This window comes from Bos mutus, chromosome 2 (genome assembly GCF_027580195.1).
Source record: "Bos mutus isolate GX-2022 chromosome 2, NWIPB_WYAK_1.1, whole genome shotgun sequence".
In the NCBI taxonomy this organism is placed as follows: domain Eukaryota; kingdom Metazoa; phylum Chordata; class Mammalia; order Artiodactyla; family Bovidae; genus Bos; species Bos mutus.
Genome location: NC_091618.1, coordinates 10,312,485 through 10,327,981, shown reverse-complemented (window position 1 = coordinate 10,327,981; position 15,497 = coordinate 10,312,485). Strand labels below are relative to the sequence as shown.

The 15,497-nt window shown below is 58.1% G+C and overlaps 1 protein-coding gene across 1 annotated transcript in view; it reads left to right on the top strand.

Moving 5' to 3' along the window:
• Positions 1-14,776, top strand: part of AHDC1 (AT-hook DNA binding motif containing 1) — a 64,644-nt gene extending 49,868 nt beyond the window's left edge. Inside the window, 2 exon segments of the mRNA XM_070383671.1 lie at positions 2-4,374; positions 14,136-14,776. Coding sequence (XP_070239772.1) covers positions 2-4,331 — 4,330 coding nt within the window. The 3' untranslated portion in view covers positions 4,332-4,374; positions 14,136-14,776.
• The last annotated feature ends 721 nt before the right edge of the window (positions 14,777-15,497 follow it).

The following is a 15,497-nucleotide window of genomic DNA, read 5'->3' as shown; positions in this document are numbered from 1 at the left end:
CCCCCGCCCCACCCCCCGGGGACCTGCAGTACAGCTTCTTCTCCTCGCCCAGCCTGGCCAACAGCATCCGCAGCCCGGAGGAGCGGGCCACCCCCCACGCCAAGTCCGAGAGGCCCAGCCACCCTCTGTACGAGCCTGAGCCTGAGCCTCAGGACAGCCCCCAGCCTGGCCAAGGCCACAGTCCTGGAGCCACGGCCGCGGCCACCGGTCTGCCACCGGAGCCTGAGCCCGACGGGCCCGATTACTCAGAACTCGCTGACGCCGACATCCTTAGTGAGCTGGCCTCCCTCACTTGCCCTGAGGCCCAGCTGCTGGAGGCCCAGGCCCTTGAGCCACCGTCGCCTGAGCCCGAGCCTCAGCTCTTGGACCCCCAACCCCGCTTCTTGGACCCGCAGGCTCTAGAGCCGCTTGGGGAAGCTTTGGAGCTGCCGCCCCTGCAGCCCCTGGCTGATCCTCTGGGGTTGCCAAGCCTGGCGCTACAGGCTCTGGACACCCTGCCCGACTCCCTGGAGTCGCAGCTGCTTGACCCCCAGGCACTTGACCCCCTGCCCAAGTTGCTTGACGTCCCCGGCCGCCGCCTGGAGCCCCAGCAGCCCCTGGGACCCTGCCCACTGGCTGAGCCCTTGCGCCTGGACTTATGCTCACCCCATGGCCCTCCGGGGCCTGAGGGTCACCCCAAATACGCCTTGCGGCGCACTGATAGGCCAAAGATCCTGTGTCGCCGACGGAAAGCCGGACGGGGACGCAAGGCAGACGCTGGCCCCGAGGGCCGCCTGCTGCCCCTGCCTATGCCCACTGGGCTGGCTGCTGCCCTGGTGGAGCCACCCCCACCGCCACCGCCGCCACCTCCTGCCCTGCCCGGGCCAGTCCCCGTCCCGGAGCTGGAGCCCGAAGCCTCCCAGACCCCGGTGGTCCCTCCCCGCAAAGGCAAGTGCCGGGGTATCCGGCGCATGGTGGTGAAGATGGCCAAGATCCCCGTGTCCCTGGGACGGCGGAACAAGACCACATACAAGGTGTCGTCTCTGAGCAGCAGCCTGAGCGTGGAGGGCAAGGAGCTGGGCCTGCGCGTGTCCGCAGAGCCCACCCCGCTGCTGAAGATGAAGAACAACGGCCGCAACGTGGTGGTGGTCTTCCCACCGGGCGAGATGCCCATCATTCTCAAGCGGAAGCGCGGCCGCCCTCCCAAGAACCTGCTGCTGGGCCCCGGCAAGCCCAAGGAGCCGGTGGTGGTGGCGGCCGAGGCAGCCACCGTGGCAACAGCCAGCATGGCCATGCCAGAGGTGAAGAAGCGCCGGCGGCGGAAGCAGAAGCTGGCGTCCCCCCAGCCGTCCTACGCGGCAGACGCCAACGACAGCAAGGCCGAGTACTCAGACGTCCTCGCCAAGCTCGCCTTCCTGAACCGCCAGAGCCAGTGCGCTGGGCGATGCTCCCCACCCCGCTGCTGGACGCCCAGTGAACCCGAGTCCGTGCACCAGGCGCCTGACACCCAGAGCATCTCCCACTTCCTGCATCGCGTGCAGGGCTTTCGCCGGCGAGGTGGCAAAGCGGGCGGCTTCGGTGGCCGGGGAGGGGGCCATGCAGCCAAGGCTGCTCGGTGCTCCTTCAGTGACTTCTTTGAGGGCATCGGCAAGAAGAAGAAGGTGGTGGCTGTGGCAGCCGCGGGGGTCGGGGGCCCCGGCCTCACTGAGCTGGGGCATCCGCGCAAGCGAGGCCGGGGGGAGGTGGACGCTGTGACTGGGAAGCCCAAACGCAAGAGGCGGTCCCGGAAGAATGGGACTCTGTTCCCGGAGCAGGTGCCCAGCGGCCCTGGCTTTGGGGAGGCGGGCACTGAGTGGGTCGGGGACAAGGGTGGCGGCTGGGCCCCTCACCACGGGCACCCAGGCGGGCAGGCTGGCCGAAACTGTGGTTTCCAGGGGACCGAGGCCCGGGCCTTTGCCTCCACTGGGCTAGAGAGTGGGGCTTCAGGCCGTGGCAGCTACTACAGCGCGGCCGCGCCCGCGAGCCAGGCCGAGCTCAGCCAGGAGCGCCAAAACCTCTTCACCGGCTATTTCCGCTCCCTGCTTGATTCCGACGACTCCTCCGATCTCTTGGACTTTGCCCTCTCGGCCTCTCGGCCCGAGTCCCGGAAGGCATCAGGCACCTACGCAGGGCCCCCCACCAGCGCCCTGCCTGCCCAGCGGGGCCTGGCCACCTTCCCCAGCCGGGGAGCCAAGGCCAGCCCAGTGGCCGTGGGCAGCAGTGGGGCTGGGGCTGAGCCCTCCTTCCAGCCGGTGCTGCCCGCTCGCCAGACTTTCCCACCCAGCCGGGCAGCGAGCTATGGGCTCACCCCGGCTACTTCAGAATGCCGGGCTGCAGAGACCTTCCCCAAGCTGGTGCCCCCACCTTCCGCTGTGGCCCGCTCACCTACCACCCACCCGCCCACCAACACCTACCCCCCACAGTACGGTGGCTATGGGGCCGGACAAAGCGTATTTGCCCCGGCTAAGCCCTTCACGGGCCAGGACTGCGCTAACAGCAAGGACTGCAGCTTTGCCTATGGCAGCGGCAACAGCCTACCTGCCTCACCCAGCAGCGCCCACAGTGCCGGCTACGCCCCACCGCCCACCGGTGGCCCCTGCCTGCCACCAAGCAAGGCCTCCTTCTTCAACAGCTCCGAGGGGGCCCCCTTCTCTGGTTCAGCCCCCACACCTCTGCGCTGTGACAGCCGGGCCAGCACAGTCTCGCCCGGTGGCTACATGGTGCCCAAGGGCACCACGGCCTCTGCCACCTCCGCCGCCTCCTCGTCGTCCTCATCCTTCCAGCCCTCGCCTGAGAACTGTCGGCAGTTTGCGGGGGCTTCTCAGTGGCCTTTCCGGCAGGGCTATGGAGGCCTGGACTGGGCCTCGGAGGCCTTCAGTCAGCTCTACAATCCCGGCTTCGACTGCCATGTCAGCGAGCCCAACGTGATCCTGGACATCTCCAACTACACCCCGCAGAAGGTGAAGCAACAGACAGCCGTGTCCGAGACCTTCTCCGAATCCTCCTCCGACAGCACCCAGTTCAATCAGCCGGTCGGCGGCGGTTTCCGGCGTGCCAACAGCGAGGCCTCGAGCAGTGAGGGCCAGTCGAGCCTGTCCAGCCTGGAGAAACTGATGATGGACTGGAACGAGGCCTCGTCCGCCCCCGGTTACAACTGGAACCAGAGCGTCCTCTTCCAGAGCAGCTCCAAGCCGGGCCGTGGACGGCGGAAGAAAGTGGACCTGTTCGAGGCCTCGCATCTGGGCTTCCCGTCGTCCGCCTCGGGCGCTGCCTCGGGCTACCCGTCCAAACGGAGCACCGGGCCCCGGCAGCCTCGGGGTGGCCGGGGCGGTGGAGCCTGCTCGGCCAAGAAGGAGCGGGGCGGGGCGGCGGCCAAAGCCAAGTTCATCCCCAAGCCGCAGCCCGTCAACCCCCTGTTCCAGGACAGCCCAGACCTTGGCCTGGACTACTACAGCGGGGACAGCAGCATGTCCCCACTGCCCTCCCAATCGAGGGCCTTCAGCGTGGGTGAGCGAGACCCCTGTGACTTCATGGGACCCTACTCCATGAACCCATCCACGCCATCCGACGGCACCTTCGGCCAAGGCTTCCACTGCGACTCGCCTAGCCTGGGGGCCCCTGAGCTGGATGGCAAGCATTTCCCACCGCTGGCCCACCCGCCCACGGTGTTTGACGCAGGCCTGCAGAAGGCGTACTCGCCTACCTGCTCACCCACCCTGGGCTTCAAGGAAGAGCTGCGGCCGCCACCCACAAAGCTGGCTGCCTGTGAGCCCCTCAAGCATGGGCTCCAGGGGGCCAGCCTGGGCCATGCGGCTGCAGCTCAGGCCCACCTGAGCTGCCGGGACCTGCCACTGGGCCAGCCTCACTACGACTCCCCCAGCTGCAAGGGTACTGCGTATTGGTACCCACCAGGCTCAGCTGCCCGCAGCCCACCCTACGAAGGCAAGGTGGGTTCGGGGCTGCTGGCTGACTTCCTGGGCAGGACGGAGGCCGCGTGCCTCAGTGCCCCACACCTGGCTAGCCCACCGGCCACACCCAAGGCCGACAAGGAGCCGCTGGAGATGGCCCGGCCGCCCGGCCCACCCCGTGGCCCCGCTGCAGCCGCTGCTGGCTATGGCTGCCCACTTCTTAGTGACTTGACCCTGTCCCCTGTGCCGAGGGACTCGCTGCTGCCCCTGCAGGATACTGCCTACAGGTATCCAGGCTTTATGCCGCAGGCGCATCCCGGCCTGGGTGGGGGCCCCAAGAGCGGCTTCCTGGGGCCTATGGCGGAACCTCACCCTGAGGACACATTCACCGTCACCTCCCTGTAGTGCCAACTGAAGTGCCGACTGGACCTCGAGGTTTTGTTCCTGGGTGAGTCTGAGGATGTGGGTGCAGTGGGCAGAAGAAGCCTGGGGGCTGGGACTGGGGAGGCGTGAAGACATTAGAGCTTGGGCAGGGGGCAGAAGGATGGCCGCGAGCCAGAAGGACTTGAGGGCAAGACTGGGGACCCGACAACCGAACAGGGAGTTGGGATTCAGGGAGTCTGGCGTTAGCTGTTGGCAACAGTCTTGGGGAGGAGGTGAGTGCTTGGGTGGGGAACCCAGTACGGGGCTTAGACATTCCGGGGACCCATTTTTTAAATGGCTGGAGGACTGTAGACTGGGTGGGGCCATCTGGTTTGGTTCATCAGGTGTCTGTTCCCCTTAGCCATGCTCGGTCCTGAGCAGGGACCACCTGAGTCCCAGCACACACTCATCACTTGACCTCTTGTAAGGGAGGGTGTTTGCATCACTCTGCATGAGACAGATGAAGGAAGAAGCAGGTTGGATAATTACCCACAAAGGCCCATCCAGGATACTGATCCTGCCGGCTTCCTTGTCTCCCTGGGAACTTCATTTAATTCAAGATGCAGTCTGACAAAAGCCAGGCTGAGGGTATGGCTAGGATGTCCTTTTCTGGCCTCACAGGGTACCCCAAAGGCTATTATTCCACAGGGGTATTGGGATTTCACTGTCTGGGAACCTCCAGCCAGTGGGTCTGTCCCCACGTAGGATGTCGCCTACCTAAAAAATCCCAGGCCCTTTCCTGAAACCAAATTCATTCCTTAAGAATTCAGTTAAGTATTATTAGGTATTTTGATATTGTTTTATCAGGTACTGTCACCTCCTTCAGTATTCTTTAAGATTTTGTGTTCAAGAAAAGGAAAATAAAAGAGGGGGGAAAATGCCCCCAAAATGGTCTAAGGGGACAGAGTTGAAGGAATCATTTTCTTGATGAACAGCCTGCTCCAGAAATGTAGCCATTAGTGGCCCTTCATTGACCTGGACATGGTGTATGCATAGTGATGGAGTGGGCTGGGGGTCTGTCTGAGCCTCTCACCCCACCCCACACCTCTGTGACTGCTGCAGCCTCCTGGGAATGTCTTTTCCTGGAGAAGGAATGACAGGGCTTCTGGAAAGCCCCATCCCTGCTCGCGGAAGGCCATTCGAGGCCAAGGTGACTCAGGGTCCTGAAGTCATGTCAGTGGAAACTTATTACCCCCTCTCCGCCTGACCTCAGCTTCCTTGGTGCATGGAGATGGCAAAGGGCAGCACGTGGGAGTCAGGAGGCCTGGGGAAAGACCATTCCTCAATTGGCCGACTTGCTATGTGCCCTTGACCAAGCTTTTGCCCCTCCTCCTCCCCATGCCCCCCAACCTCTGTTTCCCCATCTGTTCAAGGAAATTGACTTTGGTGTTCTCTTGGGTTCTTGAAACTCTGCATGGCATAGAGAAAGGACCAGACTTTCTTGAGGGCAGCATATTTTTCCTCGTAATAAAGCCAAACCAAGATTAAAACGGCCTTCCATTCCCCATGCACCTCATTGCAAGCAGCAGAGCCACAGATCTGAAGCAGGCCAGGGAGAAGCTGCTTAGGGTTTAAAATGTCAAACTCTTGATCCTTCTCACTGGAGGGAAGATGTCTCGTGGATAATCCAGAAAATGTGAAATAATCTGAAAACCTTTCCTCGCGGGCTCTGGGTGGGAAAATAAACCAATGTGGGGGCTGGGTGTTTGGGCAGGTCATGGCTCACTGAGATACATAATGGAACCACCCAGCGAGGCCTGAACGCAGGAGGAACTGGGACACCATCCAGCCCCACATTCTGGCCCGCTCCCCACTCAGAGCTGGGAGTTGACAGCACTAGTCCTCAGACCGAGGCACTCAGTCGTTCCAGAGACATCCATCCAACACCCACTGCCTGCCAGGCACTGGGGACACAGCAGTGAACACCACAGTGAGCCCCTGGTCCTCAGGGGGCTTCCAGTTTAGAGGGAAAGACGGGAAACAAGAACACAAAGCATTTGGTAATTGTGGCCATAGGAAGGACCATGCAAGAGAAGAAAAGGTAGGAGGCCGTAAAGGTCTGCAGTCGGCTGGCCATGTGCTGAGGCTGATGTCTGAAAGATGAGGGGGCGTCAGCTAGATAGCGAGTGGGGCAGAGGGAACAGCAGTGGGTAAAGCCTGGAGGCCAAAAGCAGCTCAGCTTTGACGACCTGATGGGAAGACAGTAACACTAATGACGGGGTGAGGAGGCAGGGCCAGATCATGCAGCCATTGGAAGGAGTTTGAAGTTTGTTCCAAGACAAATGGGAAACCATTGAAGGGTTCTGAGCTGGGGTACCGCGGGCGGTGGCGGAGCAGGCAGGTGTTCAAGGAGGGAGACCAGCTGCAGTAGCTCAGGCGAGCAGTGGTGCTGGCTTGGACCGTGACGGCGGGAAGGCTGTCACCCCTTCTTCATCCAGGATGGCATATACTCCCTCATCTCAGGCAGCCCCCGCTCCCAGTGCCAAGGACTGATTAAAAGCATTGTGGGGAGTAAGGAAGTGTTGGGGATGCAGGGAAGGAGAGTGGTGAGGAAGAAGAGTTAACAGAGGGAGTGGCGCTCGTTAACAGGGAGTGTCATTGTCAACAGAGGGCTTAAACAAGGACAGTGACACACTCATTCACCAGCAGGGCAGCGAGCCCTTTTGACCCAGGGCCGGGTGTGGGAGCAGTCACTGAGCTCAACCTCGCATCTTGAGCATCACCCCCACCTACCCTCTGATGCCTGTCCCGATGCCAGGCACGGCCCCTGTCCTCGAGGGCCCATGGAAGCTAACCCAAGCCCACAAAGAGCCTCAAGCGTCTGGGCATGAGATGGTAGGGAAAAGCAAACCTTGTGCACCAGGAAGGTGGGCCACGGCCCCGAAGTCACCTCTCTGTCCCTTTGGTAAGAAAAGGGACATGTATTCATGCTGGGCCGTTTGTACAACACAGCCTCACTGGCCGTTCACAGCAGCCTGAGGGGTCGGGGTACTTGCCTCTTCCATCAGCGATTCAAATCTCTTGGAATGCAGGTGCAGCTCCGAAGGTTGCCCAGGGAATCCACGGGTAGGAAACATCAGAGTCGGAATTTGAAGCCAGCACCCCACCCTCATGGATCCTGGATACTGTGCATTGCTGGTCCCCTGCGCCTCTGTTCCCCCACCCGCAAGATGACGGAGTGGTTGGATGGTCCCCACAGCTCTGTCTGGGTCTGACATTTTAAATGGATTTTGAGGTTCTGTGAAAGAAGCTGCATCTGAGCTCAACCTTGAAGGATAGGCAAGATGTGGACACGCAGGAGACTGGGGGAAGGGCAGTTCCAGGCAGAGGAAACTGCGGGCAGGGGCAGGTCACATCCCGATGTGAGTTAGAAGAAGAAAGCTGGGAGGAACCAGAGCAGGGAATGTGGGCCCTGACTGTCTGGGAGCTGAGCTGACAGGGAGGGAGGGGGGCGGGGGGCGCCCCGGCCGGCAAACATCTCTAGTCCCTTAGATGGAACGCAGAGCCAGACAGACTGGCTCCGCCTTGGGCCCTCACAGCTGAAGATCAGTCCCTTCTAGACTCTGGGGACAGTCTGCAAGGGTGGGAAGGGCCCCTCCAAGGTGTTCAGGGATCTCGAGTCCCCCTCTCCTCCCCATTCCCTCTTGGGTCTGGACCTGAGGCCAAGAGAAATGTCACAGGTCCTCCAAGGTTATACCAGCTGGGGCAGGAAGCAGCTTCCAAGGCCACCAGCCAGCCAGGGTCAGCAGGCATGCCCGGACCTGGGCCAGGCCCTGGCCGCTCTGGGCTTTGTCTCTCCCTGTCTTGAAACCTCAAGAGGTCACCTGATGTTGCCTCTGGCCCTGAGCAAGAGGCCCACACCTCAGGGGTCAGGCAGGCTTGCCCGGGCTCCTCTCCCCACTGTCTGGTGCTGTCCTCTCTCCCGGCCTGTCTCTCGCCTCTCCTGCAGCCATTTTCAGGCCAGGCCTTCTTGTTCTGAGCCCTTATTTCCTGGAAGTGTAATCTCTCCGTGAGCATCCCCTCTCAGGCCCCTCCTTTCCCATCTCCCCGCATCTCTGTGGACCTGGAAGAACCCAGGGAGGCTGGAGGGTGGTGGCTGGGAACAGGCCTGTGGGTGCAGACAGGCCTCTGTGCAGAGCCCGATTCCATCCCTTCCCAGCCATGTGACCTGGTGAATCATGTCACCTCACTGCTTCTCTTGTGAGAATTAAATGAGATTACCCGTGAAGCACTTAGCCCAGTCCCTGGCACGCAGGAAGCACGTAATCAGTGGTTGGTAGATGAGTGAATAACATACCTCCTCGCAGTCTGCATGAGTCACACACCTCTGACCCTTTTCTCCAAGCTCAGGACTCTTGTAGCCAGCCCTCCTTCACCTGCTTTCCCCGCTTCCCTCCTAGAAGGAGCTTGTATTCTAGTGTAGGTTTGGGGCCTTTGGGTTTGGGAAACTGTGAAATGCCACCTGGTTACATGCCTTAACAGTGGGGCTGAGTCCTCCCTGGGGGGTGTCCAGAGTCAAGGTGAGTCACAGGTCCCACCCCAGTGGACCACCCCAGTGGACCTAAAGCCTGATGGGCAACAGGCCCCAGACTGCTGCGTGATCCAGGTCGGCTGGAAACTCTGCACATAGTTACCCACACCAGTTCTCTGTCTCAGTCCAGATCATCTGAAAAAAAAGATTTCTTTGTCACTTTGTCATCTAACTTTGGCTACCATGTGCCCTCCGTTGGTGCCGGAGGGCAGGAGAAAGTAGGTTAATTCTGGGTTCAGCCCACACAAATGAACCACCTAGCCTGAGCCAGCCATTGCATGTGGTACTAAAGGAGCCACTGAACAAGATGAGCAGTGTCCTGCCCTCATGGAGTTTGCAGCCTTTAAGCGGGTGTTCATTACAAGCATCCATGTGGGCATCACTCACCAAGGAAGGGACTGAGACACTCCCACCAGATGTACCAGAGACCACCCTCTTGAACCAGGGGCAGGACTGGCAGGAAGAGCTTCCGGTGGGGGGCGGGGCAGCAAAATGGGTCTTGAACAAACTCAAGGCTTCGGAAGCTATAACCTTGGCTCAGCCACTTGGGTCAGCCCAGCCAGCACCTGGCAGGTCTCTTCCCCAATATCTGTCCTCCCACTCCCCTCCCCCGGGGCCCATACCCCTGTTGTGGCTGCCAAATATCCTTCAGCTTTGTGGGATGCTGTGTCTGGATAGCTCCCCACTCCCGAATATTTACTGGATGAATTGATTCACACATATCTGCTCTTGTGGCTTCATTGCGTAACACCTTCTGATTGCATCCTCAGCCCTTCAGCCTCCTATCCTGGTGTTCTAGGCATTTGAGGCCGCTTCTTCAGCCCCGACTTCCTGCTCGCACAGCCTCCCTTCCCAGCCCTAGACTGTGGGGTCTGGAGGAGCTTTCCAGGCCCCTCCCCAGCGTGCCTGTGCCTTTGCGTTGGCCGTTCCCTGGCCTGGGCCGCCCTTTCCTAGCCACCATCCATCTCCCACCTGTCAGGTCCTATCTTTCACTCAGACACTGCCGCCTCCAAGAAGCGTTCCAGGATCCTTCCCAGGCGCAATTAATCTGCAGCCCTTTATGCAGCTGTGACAGCTCTTCCTGGGAATGACTTCCTCACTGCGCCATCAGCTCCTTTAGGCGGGTTACTCATTTCTGTGCACTGTCCCCTCAGTGTCTCATCGTGCCTGGGACATTTCAGGGGTCAGGGTCAGGGTTCCCCCCCTCCTTGAGTCAAAGAAGGGCATGTAGACCAGGGAGAACTGTGAGAGAACGGGTTAGGCATCGTGCTCCCAAGGATGGAGCAAGGGTGGGGTGTGTAAATGAAACCAGTTCCAACTCTCATGGCTCCTGGAGTTCTCCCAGTGCAGCCCCTTCCAAGTTTATAGAGAGGAAGAGGGACTCACCCAGCCACCCAGGCAGGAAATCACAGAAACAAAGAGCCGGGATCACCCAGGTCCGTGTTCTTGCCACTTCTCAGCTTCCATTCAATTGCATGCCCAACACATTACCTGTGGGTGACACCTGTCCTGACACAGGCATCTCCCATTGGGAAGAGAGAGATGGGTGTTAGGGGGACATGTATAGCCTCCTCCCAGAAGTAAGGAGGTAAGGAGTGTGAGGCTCCAAGAGGTGAGAGATATACACAAGGTCCCACAAGTTGGGTGGGCAGCCATGGGTGTAAACCCCGCTTGGTCTCACTGGCATCCCTCCGTGTGCCCAGTAGTGGGGTAAGCAAGGGAGGGTCCCTAAAGAGGGAATGACTGGCAGAACTGGAGTTTAAGGAATGCCTCTGGTCACTGGTGGGTGGATTTTGAAAAACTCTGGGGCAGGGAGAGCCACACCCACCCATGCCACAGCTACCCACCCCCAGTTGGAAGCTTTATCCCTAATAGATGTCTGTCTGGGTCCCGCCTACCTGAGAGTATCCCCATCTGCCAGGTATGTTCTGGGTCTCAGGTTAGCAGTCTACTCTCCACATTTAAGGGACTCGCAGGCCTGACTGCCTGAAAAACCTCAAGGGATGGATCACCTTTGGGCAGCTGTGGTTTGTCTCTGACCCCTTGTCTTTGGCACATTATCTCAGTGTCTAAAGATCTTCCCGCATTCCCTGTTCAACCCCCTTATTTTGCATAGAAACTGAAGCCCAGAGAGGGCAAGGACTTGACCTAGGTCACACAGCAAATCGGTCTCTCAAATTCTCATGCACTCTTCGCCTTCTGTTCCACTGTCGTATTGGATGTTGAGACCCCCCTTTCTGGAGGGTAGAGACTTGAAGATGGGGCTATACTTTAGACTATCCCTCCGCTGGTTTGCTTAAGTGAATGCACAAACTTGTGCTCCTTTTGCTGGGGAGAGCAGCTCTCTTTGGACAACCTGGTTTATCCGTGGTCTTCAGCATTTTAAATTCCTGCTCAACTCAGCTCTCCCTTGGTGTCCCCAGTGCCAGCCCCCACTGACAGGCAGAGGCCACTGAGAGACCTGGCCCCACAGACCGGGTAAAGCTGCTGGAGCACTAGGCTCTGTGGAATATAGCTCTGCAGCCCTTCATTATGGAGGTACTAAAAGGTTAAGTCTCGTGAACAATGGCCGGTGTCCTGGGGCGCTGGCCACGTGCTGGCATCCGGGATGCCCAGGAGGAGCTCGGAAGGGAATGACAAGTGCCCCAGTAGCTATGGTAACAGGGTGGTCTGAGGAGGCGTCTGGAGGTATGCAAGACCTGAGCTGGACCCTGAGTCCCCCATCGGACGTAGACTGGTCACAGCTATGTCATTCAGTCCCTGTGTACCACTGGCCCAGCATGTGCCGGGTGCCCTGCTCAGCAGTGAGTTGGAAGAGTCAGTCTTTCCCACCAAAGCTGGGTAAAGTGTGTTCCCTGAGCCCCCCAGGGCTTTTCTTGCCATACCCCCATCTCCCTGCCTTGTCATCCCCTGGTTTGGGGGTCTGCTTTGCTTCCTTCTCTGCTCTGTGAGCCCCTCCTGAGCAGGAACCAGATCCGTCTTCCTCTCTGCTTTGTCCCCAGTGCCCAGCACTGGGCCGCTTGGCCCAGCAGCATTGGTTCTGGGCTGGGGCGAGTTGCACCTAGTAAGGTCAGGGTTCTACATGGCCACAGCACTCTGTCTTCCTGGCTCAGGAGCCTCTGGTTTTGATTCTCTCCCCATCCCCCACCCCCCACCATCCCCCAGATTCTGGCCAAGTCATGAAAGCTGGGGAGGGTGGCGGGAGGAGGAAGGTGAGACAGCGGTGGCTTAGCAGAGGGTGAGAAAGCCTCCCCGCTGCCTGGCCGCCGGCACCACGGGAATGGTTCTGGCAGGAGCTGCCTGCTGGGCTGAGATCACCATGGAGACCTGGCTTGGAGAGGGTCACTGGCAGTGGCTAAGGGCTGGAGGGGGGCGGGGGCGACAGGGATTTGTGCAGAGGCTCCCAGCCTGCCCTGGGGCCCTTAGGGGAAGCAGGGGAGGCTGGGGTTCGGTACAATTTGCTTGTTAAGTGGTTTGGAGCTGCTCGTCCTGAATCTCCCCCTCACTTGTCACCCCAATACACCATATCTATCACCCCAACGGCCATTCCTTAGCTTGGCAGCTGTTCTTCAACTGCAGTAAAGCTGTCTTACAGATAGATGCCCCCAGCCCTCCAACAGAACCTGTGCCCCCCTACCCGTTTATCACTCCCCTAACTGGAGAACTGGCACCCACCCCAACTGCACCCCAGGTCCCCACCACCCCAGTTGTGATACAGCTGTCACCCTAACAAGCACACCTCTTACCCCTGCGGCTAATTTTCCATCCTCCTCCCACCAGCAGGAGACCTGACAGCCTAACAAAGATACAGCTCCTGCCCTCCCACTCACGCCTCTGCAAGCCACCTGGGCTGCTGCACCAGGATGGGATTCTGTTCCACCTCTCAGGGGTCCACCTGGCTCCCCTGGCCCTTGAGGGGAGTCCTGGCAAGTCCAGCCTCAGGACAAAAGTCTTCCCCGGGGCTGACTGCCCAGCAGACAGCAGTCAGGGCTGAGCAGAATTTAAATGTGGACCCATTGGAAAGGGAAGCCAAGAAAGAGGACAAGAGAGGAAAGGCTTTCAGTGGCCGCTGGTTCTTCGGGGGGGTTGGGGGGAGGAGGGTGGATGGCTCCCTGAGGAGTCTCAGAAGGTGGTTCTAGCACCTCCCATGCCTGCCCATTTTCAGTGGCATGGTCACTCACCAAGTATAGGAGACGTGAATTTTAGGGCTCTGAGAAGATGGAGCCCCAAAAGAGCCAGGATAGTAACTAGAGGTCTTGAGAATATCACCTCTTTCCCACTGGACATCTTCCTGCTCACCCCAGCAAAGCTGGGGGTCTGGATAGGAAATCAGGTCCCCAGAGCCCTGCAAACATAATTAGGACCATCTAGGGGAGTGGGTGACTTCATATCTCTAGTGTCTGATGATTGTAGGGACTGGGGGAGTTTCTGAGCTTCCGGAAGGCAGGGGCTGCAGACAGCACAGATGCTATTGTGTTGTCTTCTTTTTTCCTTTATTCCGACAGACTTCCTCATCACCTCACCTCTGTAAGGAACAGAATGGCAATGGTAGGGAATGGGGAGAAGGTTGGATTTGGAAAAAATTAAAGCCGCAGTTCACACCTGTGCTGTGCTAGGGCCTTGTCTTCCCATTATGTCATTCCTCAGAACAGCTTCAGTAGGAGGAATTACTAAACTTACTGTTACATTAGGAAATTGAGACGTGGAGAGCCTAGCTGGCCCAAGCCCCAAGAGGATAATGACTCGTGCTAATTAGTATCACTTATGATGCATTTATGGACCAGCTGTAATCTGCCTCAAACCACTGAATCTTCCCAGCAAATACACAGGATAGTTCTGTTATCCCCTTTTTACAGATGAGTAAACTGAGGCCCGCAGAGATCCACTGACTTGCCCAAGGTCATAGAGCTGTGAAATGGAGGTGCTAGCGTTTGAGCTCAGCTGTGTCTGACTCAGGAGCTCAAGTTCTTAACAGGTTGCTCTGCCTGAAACTCCACCTTCTTATCCAGCCCATCCTTTATCCCTCAGTGGCGTGGGCCTTGGGGACACACCTGTTTTACCAGTGGGGAAATTGAGCTCGAAGCAGGCCAGAGTTTCATGAGCGGAGCCGTTTGGAATTTTCTGGGAGGAGGAACAAGGCAGTTCACTTCTGGGTGAACTGGGTGGGGGGGTCCTGCTCTTAGACTCCCTGTTCCTAGAGCTCAGGGTCTGTCCCTGCCACTGACTTCTGCCTCTTCTCTTGTGTTTCTTTGCAGCTTTCAGAAAACCAACGCCAAGACCCCTCCCAGTGTCCACATCGTCCTCCTCTGCCTGCCCCTCTGCCTCCCGCCGCCCCCCCACAGCCCCTGCAGCCCTGTCCCCTGCTCCCGCCCCTCCCCGCCCATCTCCTCCACGCAGAAGCCGAAGGTGAGCCCTTTCTGCACAAAACCAGCAATTGTAAATACTTTTTAAAAATGTACAAAACTTAAAAAAACAAAACACAGTTTTAGAAAAAGACAAAAAAAAAGAGAGAGAGAGAGCGCGCGCGAGTGTGCAAGAGGTTGCGAGCGGGGCCTCACGGTGTCCAGAGCCCCTGCAAGTATGCACTGAGAAATTTATCTACAGGTTGTTTGACAAAAATGAACAATATCCTATTTATTGTATATACTGTTTTATTATAAATCGTGGATTGTATATTGCATTCTGTAAACCTGCTGTGGTCCCGTGGTGTGCAAATTCGCATGGTTGGGGGGAGGGAGAAGAACCTCTTGCGGGAGCTTTTTTTTTTTCTTTCTTTCTTATTTTTCACTCTTTTGGGTTTTCTCTTCTGTTGTTGTTGTTGTTTTCTGTTGGCAGGACACACCCAAAGATCCAAGTTTGTATTAAAAAGAAATGAAAAAAAAAAAAAAAAAACAAAAAAAACAAAAAAACAACCTTGTGTCTTGTGAAAGGGGATGAATGAGGGTGGACAGAATGGAAGGGGTGACAGCTGGGGATCATCACCATCCACCGGGTCCCCAGAGAACTTGAAATATTTCCGCCACTTTCCCTCCCTCAGAGTTCTTCCTTCTGCCTGAGATGAGTGTCACTTGCCTCTGGGCCCCTCTCTTTGCACACCAGGCCTTGGGTCTCCCCTGCCTCTGGGCTCCTCAGTCTTAGCCCCAAAGTTTCCTAGGCCCTGATGCATTCTGTCCCAGGGCCAGGGAGTCTGCCTTTTAGAGCTTCATTTTGATTTAGGTCCTGGGTCTCCCCTGATTTGAGACCCCTTTTATCCCCCAAGTCCTAGGTTTCCTCTCCCTGAGGAACCCCCATTATAAATCAGGTCTTGGGTCCCCCTGTGCTTCTCGACCCCCTCACTCCATCCTCAGCCCTGGGTCTCTGACTCTAGCCCCTTCATTTGTCCTGTGTCCCCCCAGCCTTTGGGCCCCCCAGTTATATTCCGGTTCAGGATACTTGTCTTTGAGATACTCAGTCCATCCTAAGGGCAAGCACCCTTGTGGTTCACCCGCTTTTCCCACAAGGACTGGAGTATCTGTTCATGTGTCTCCTGCTCACCCCAGGGCCTGGGTCTTCTTTGTCTCCAGCACCCCTCTTCCCCACTTTTTTGCCCCAACACACCTTCACCTGCCTATGCAAAC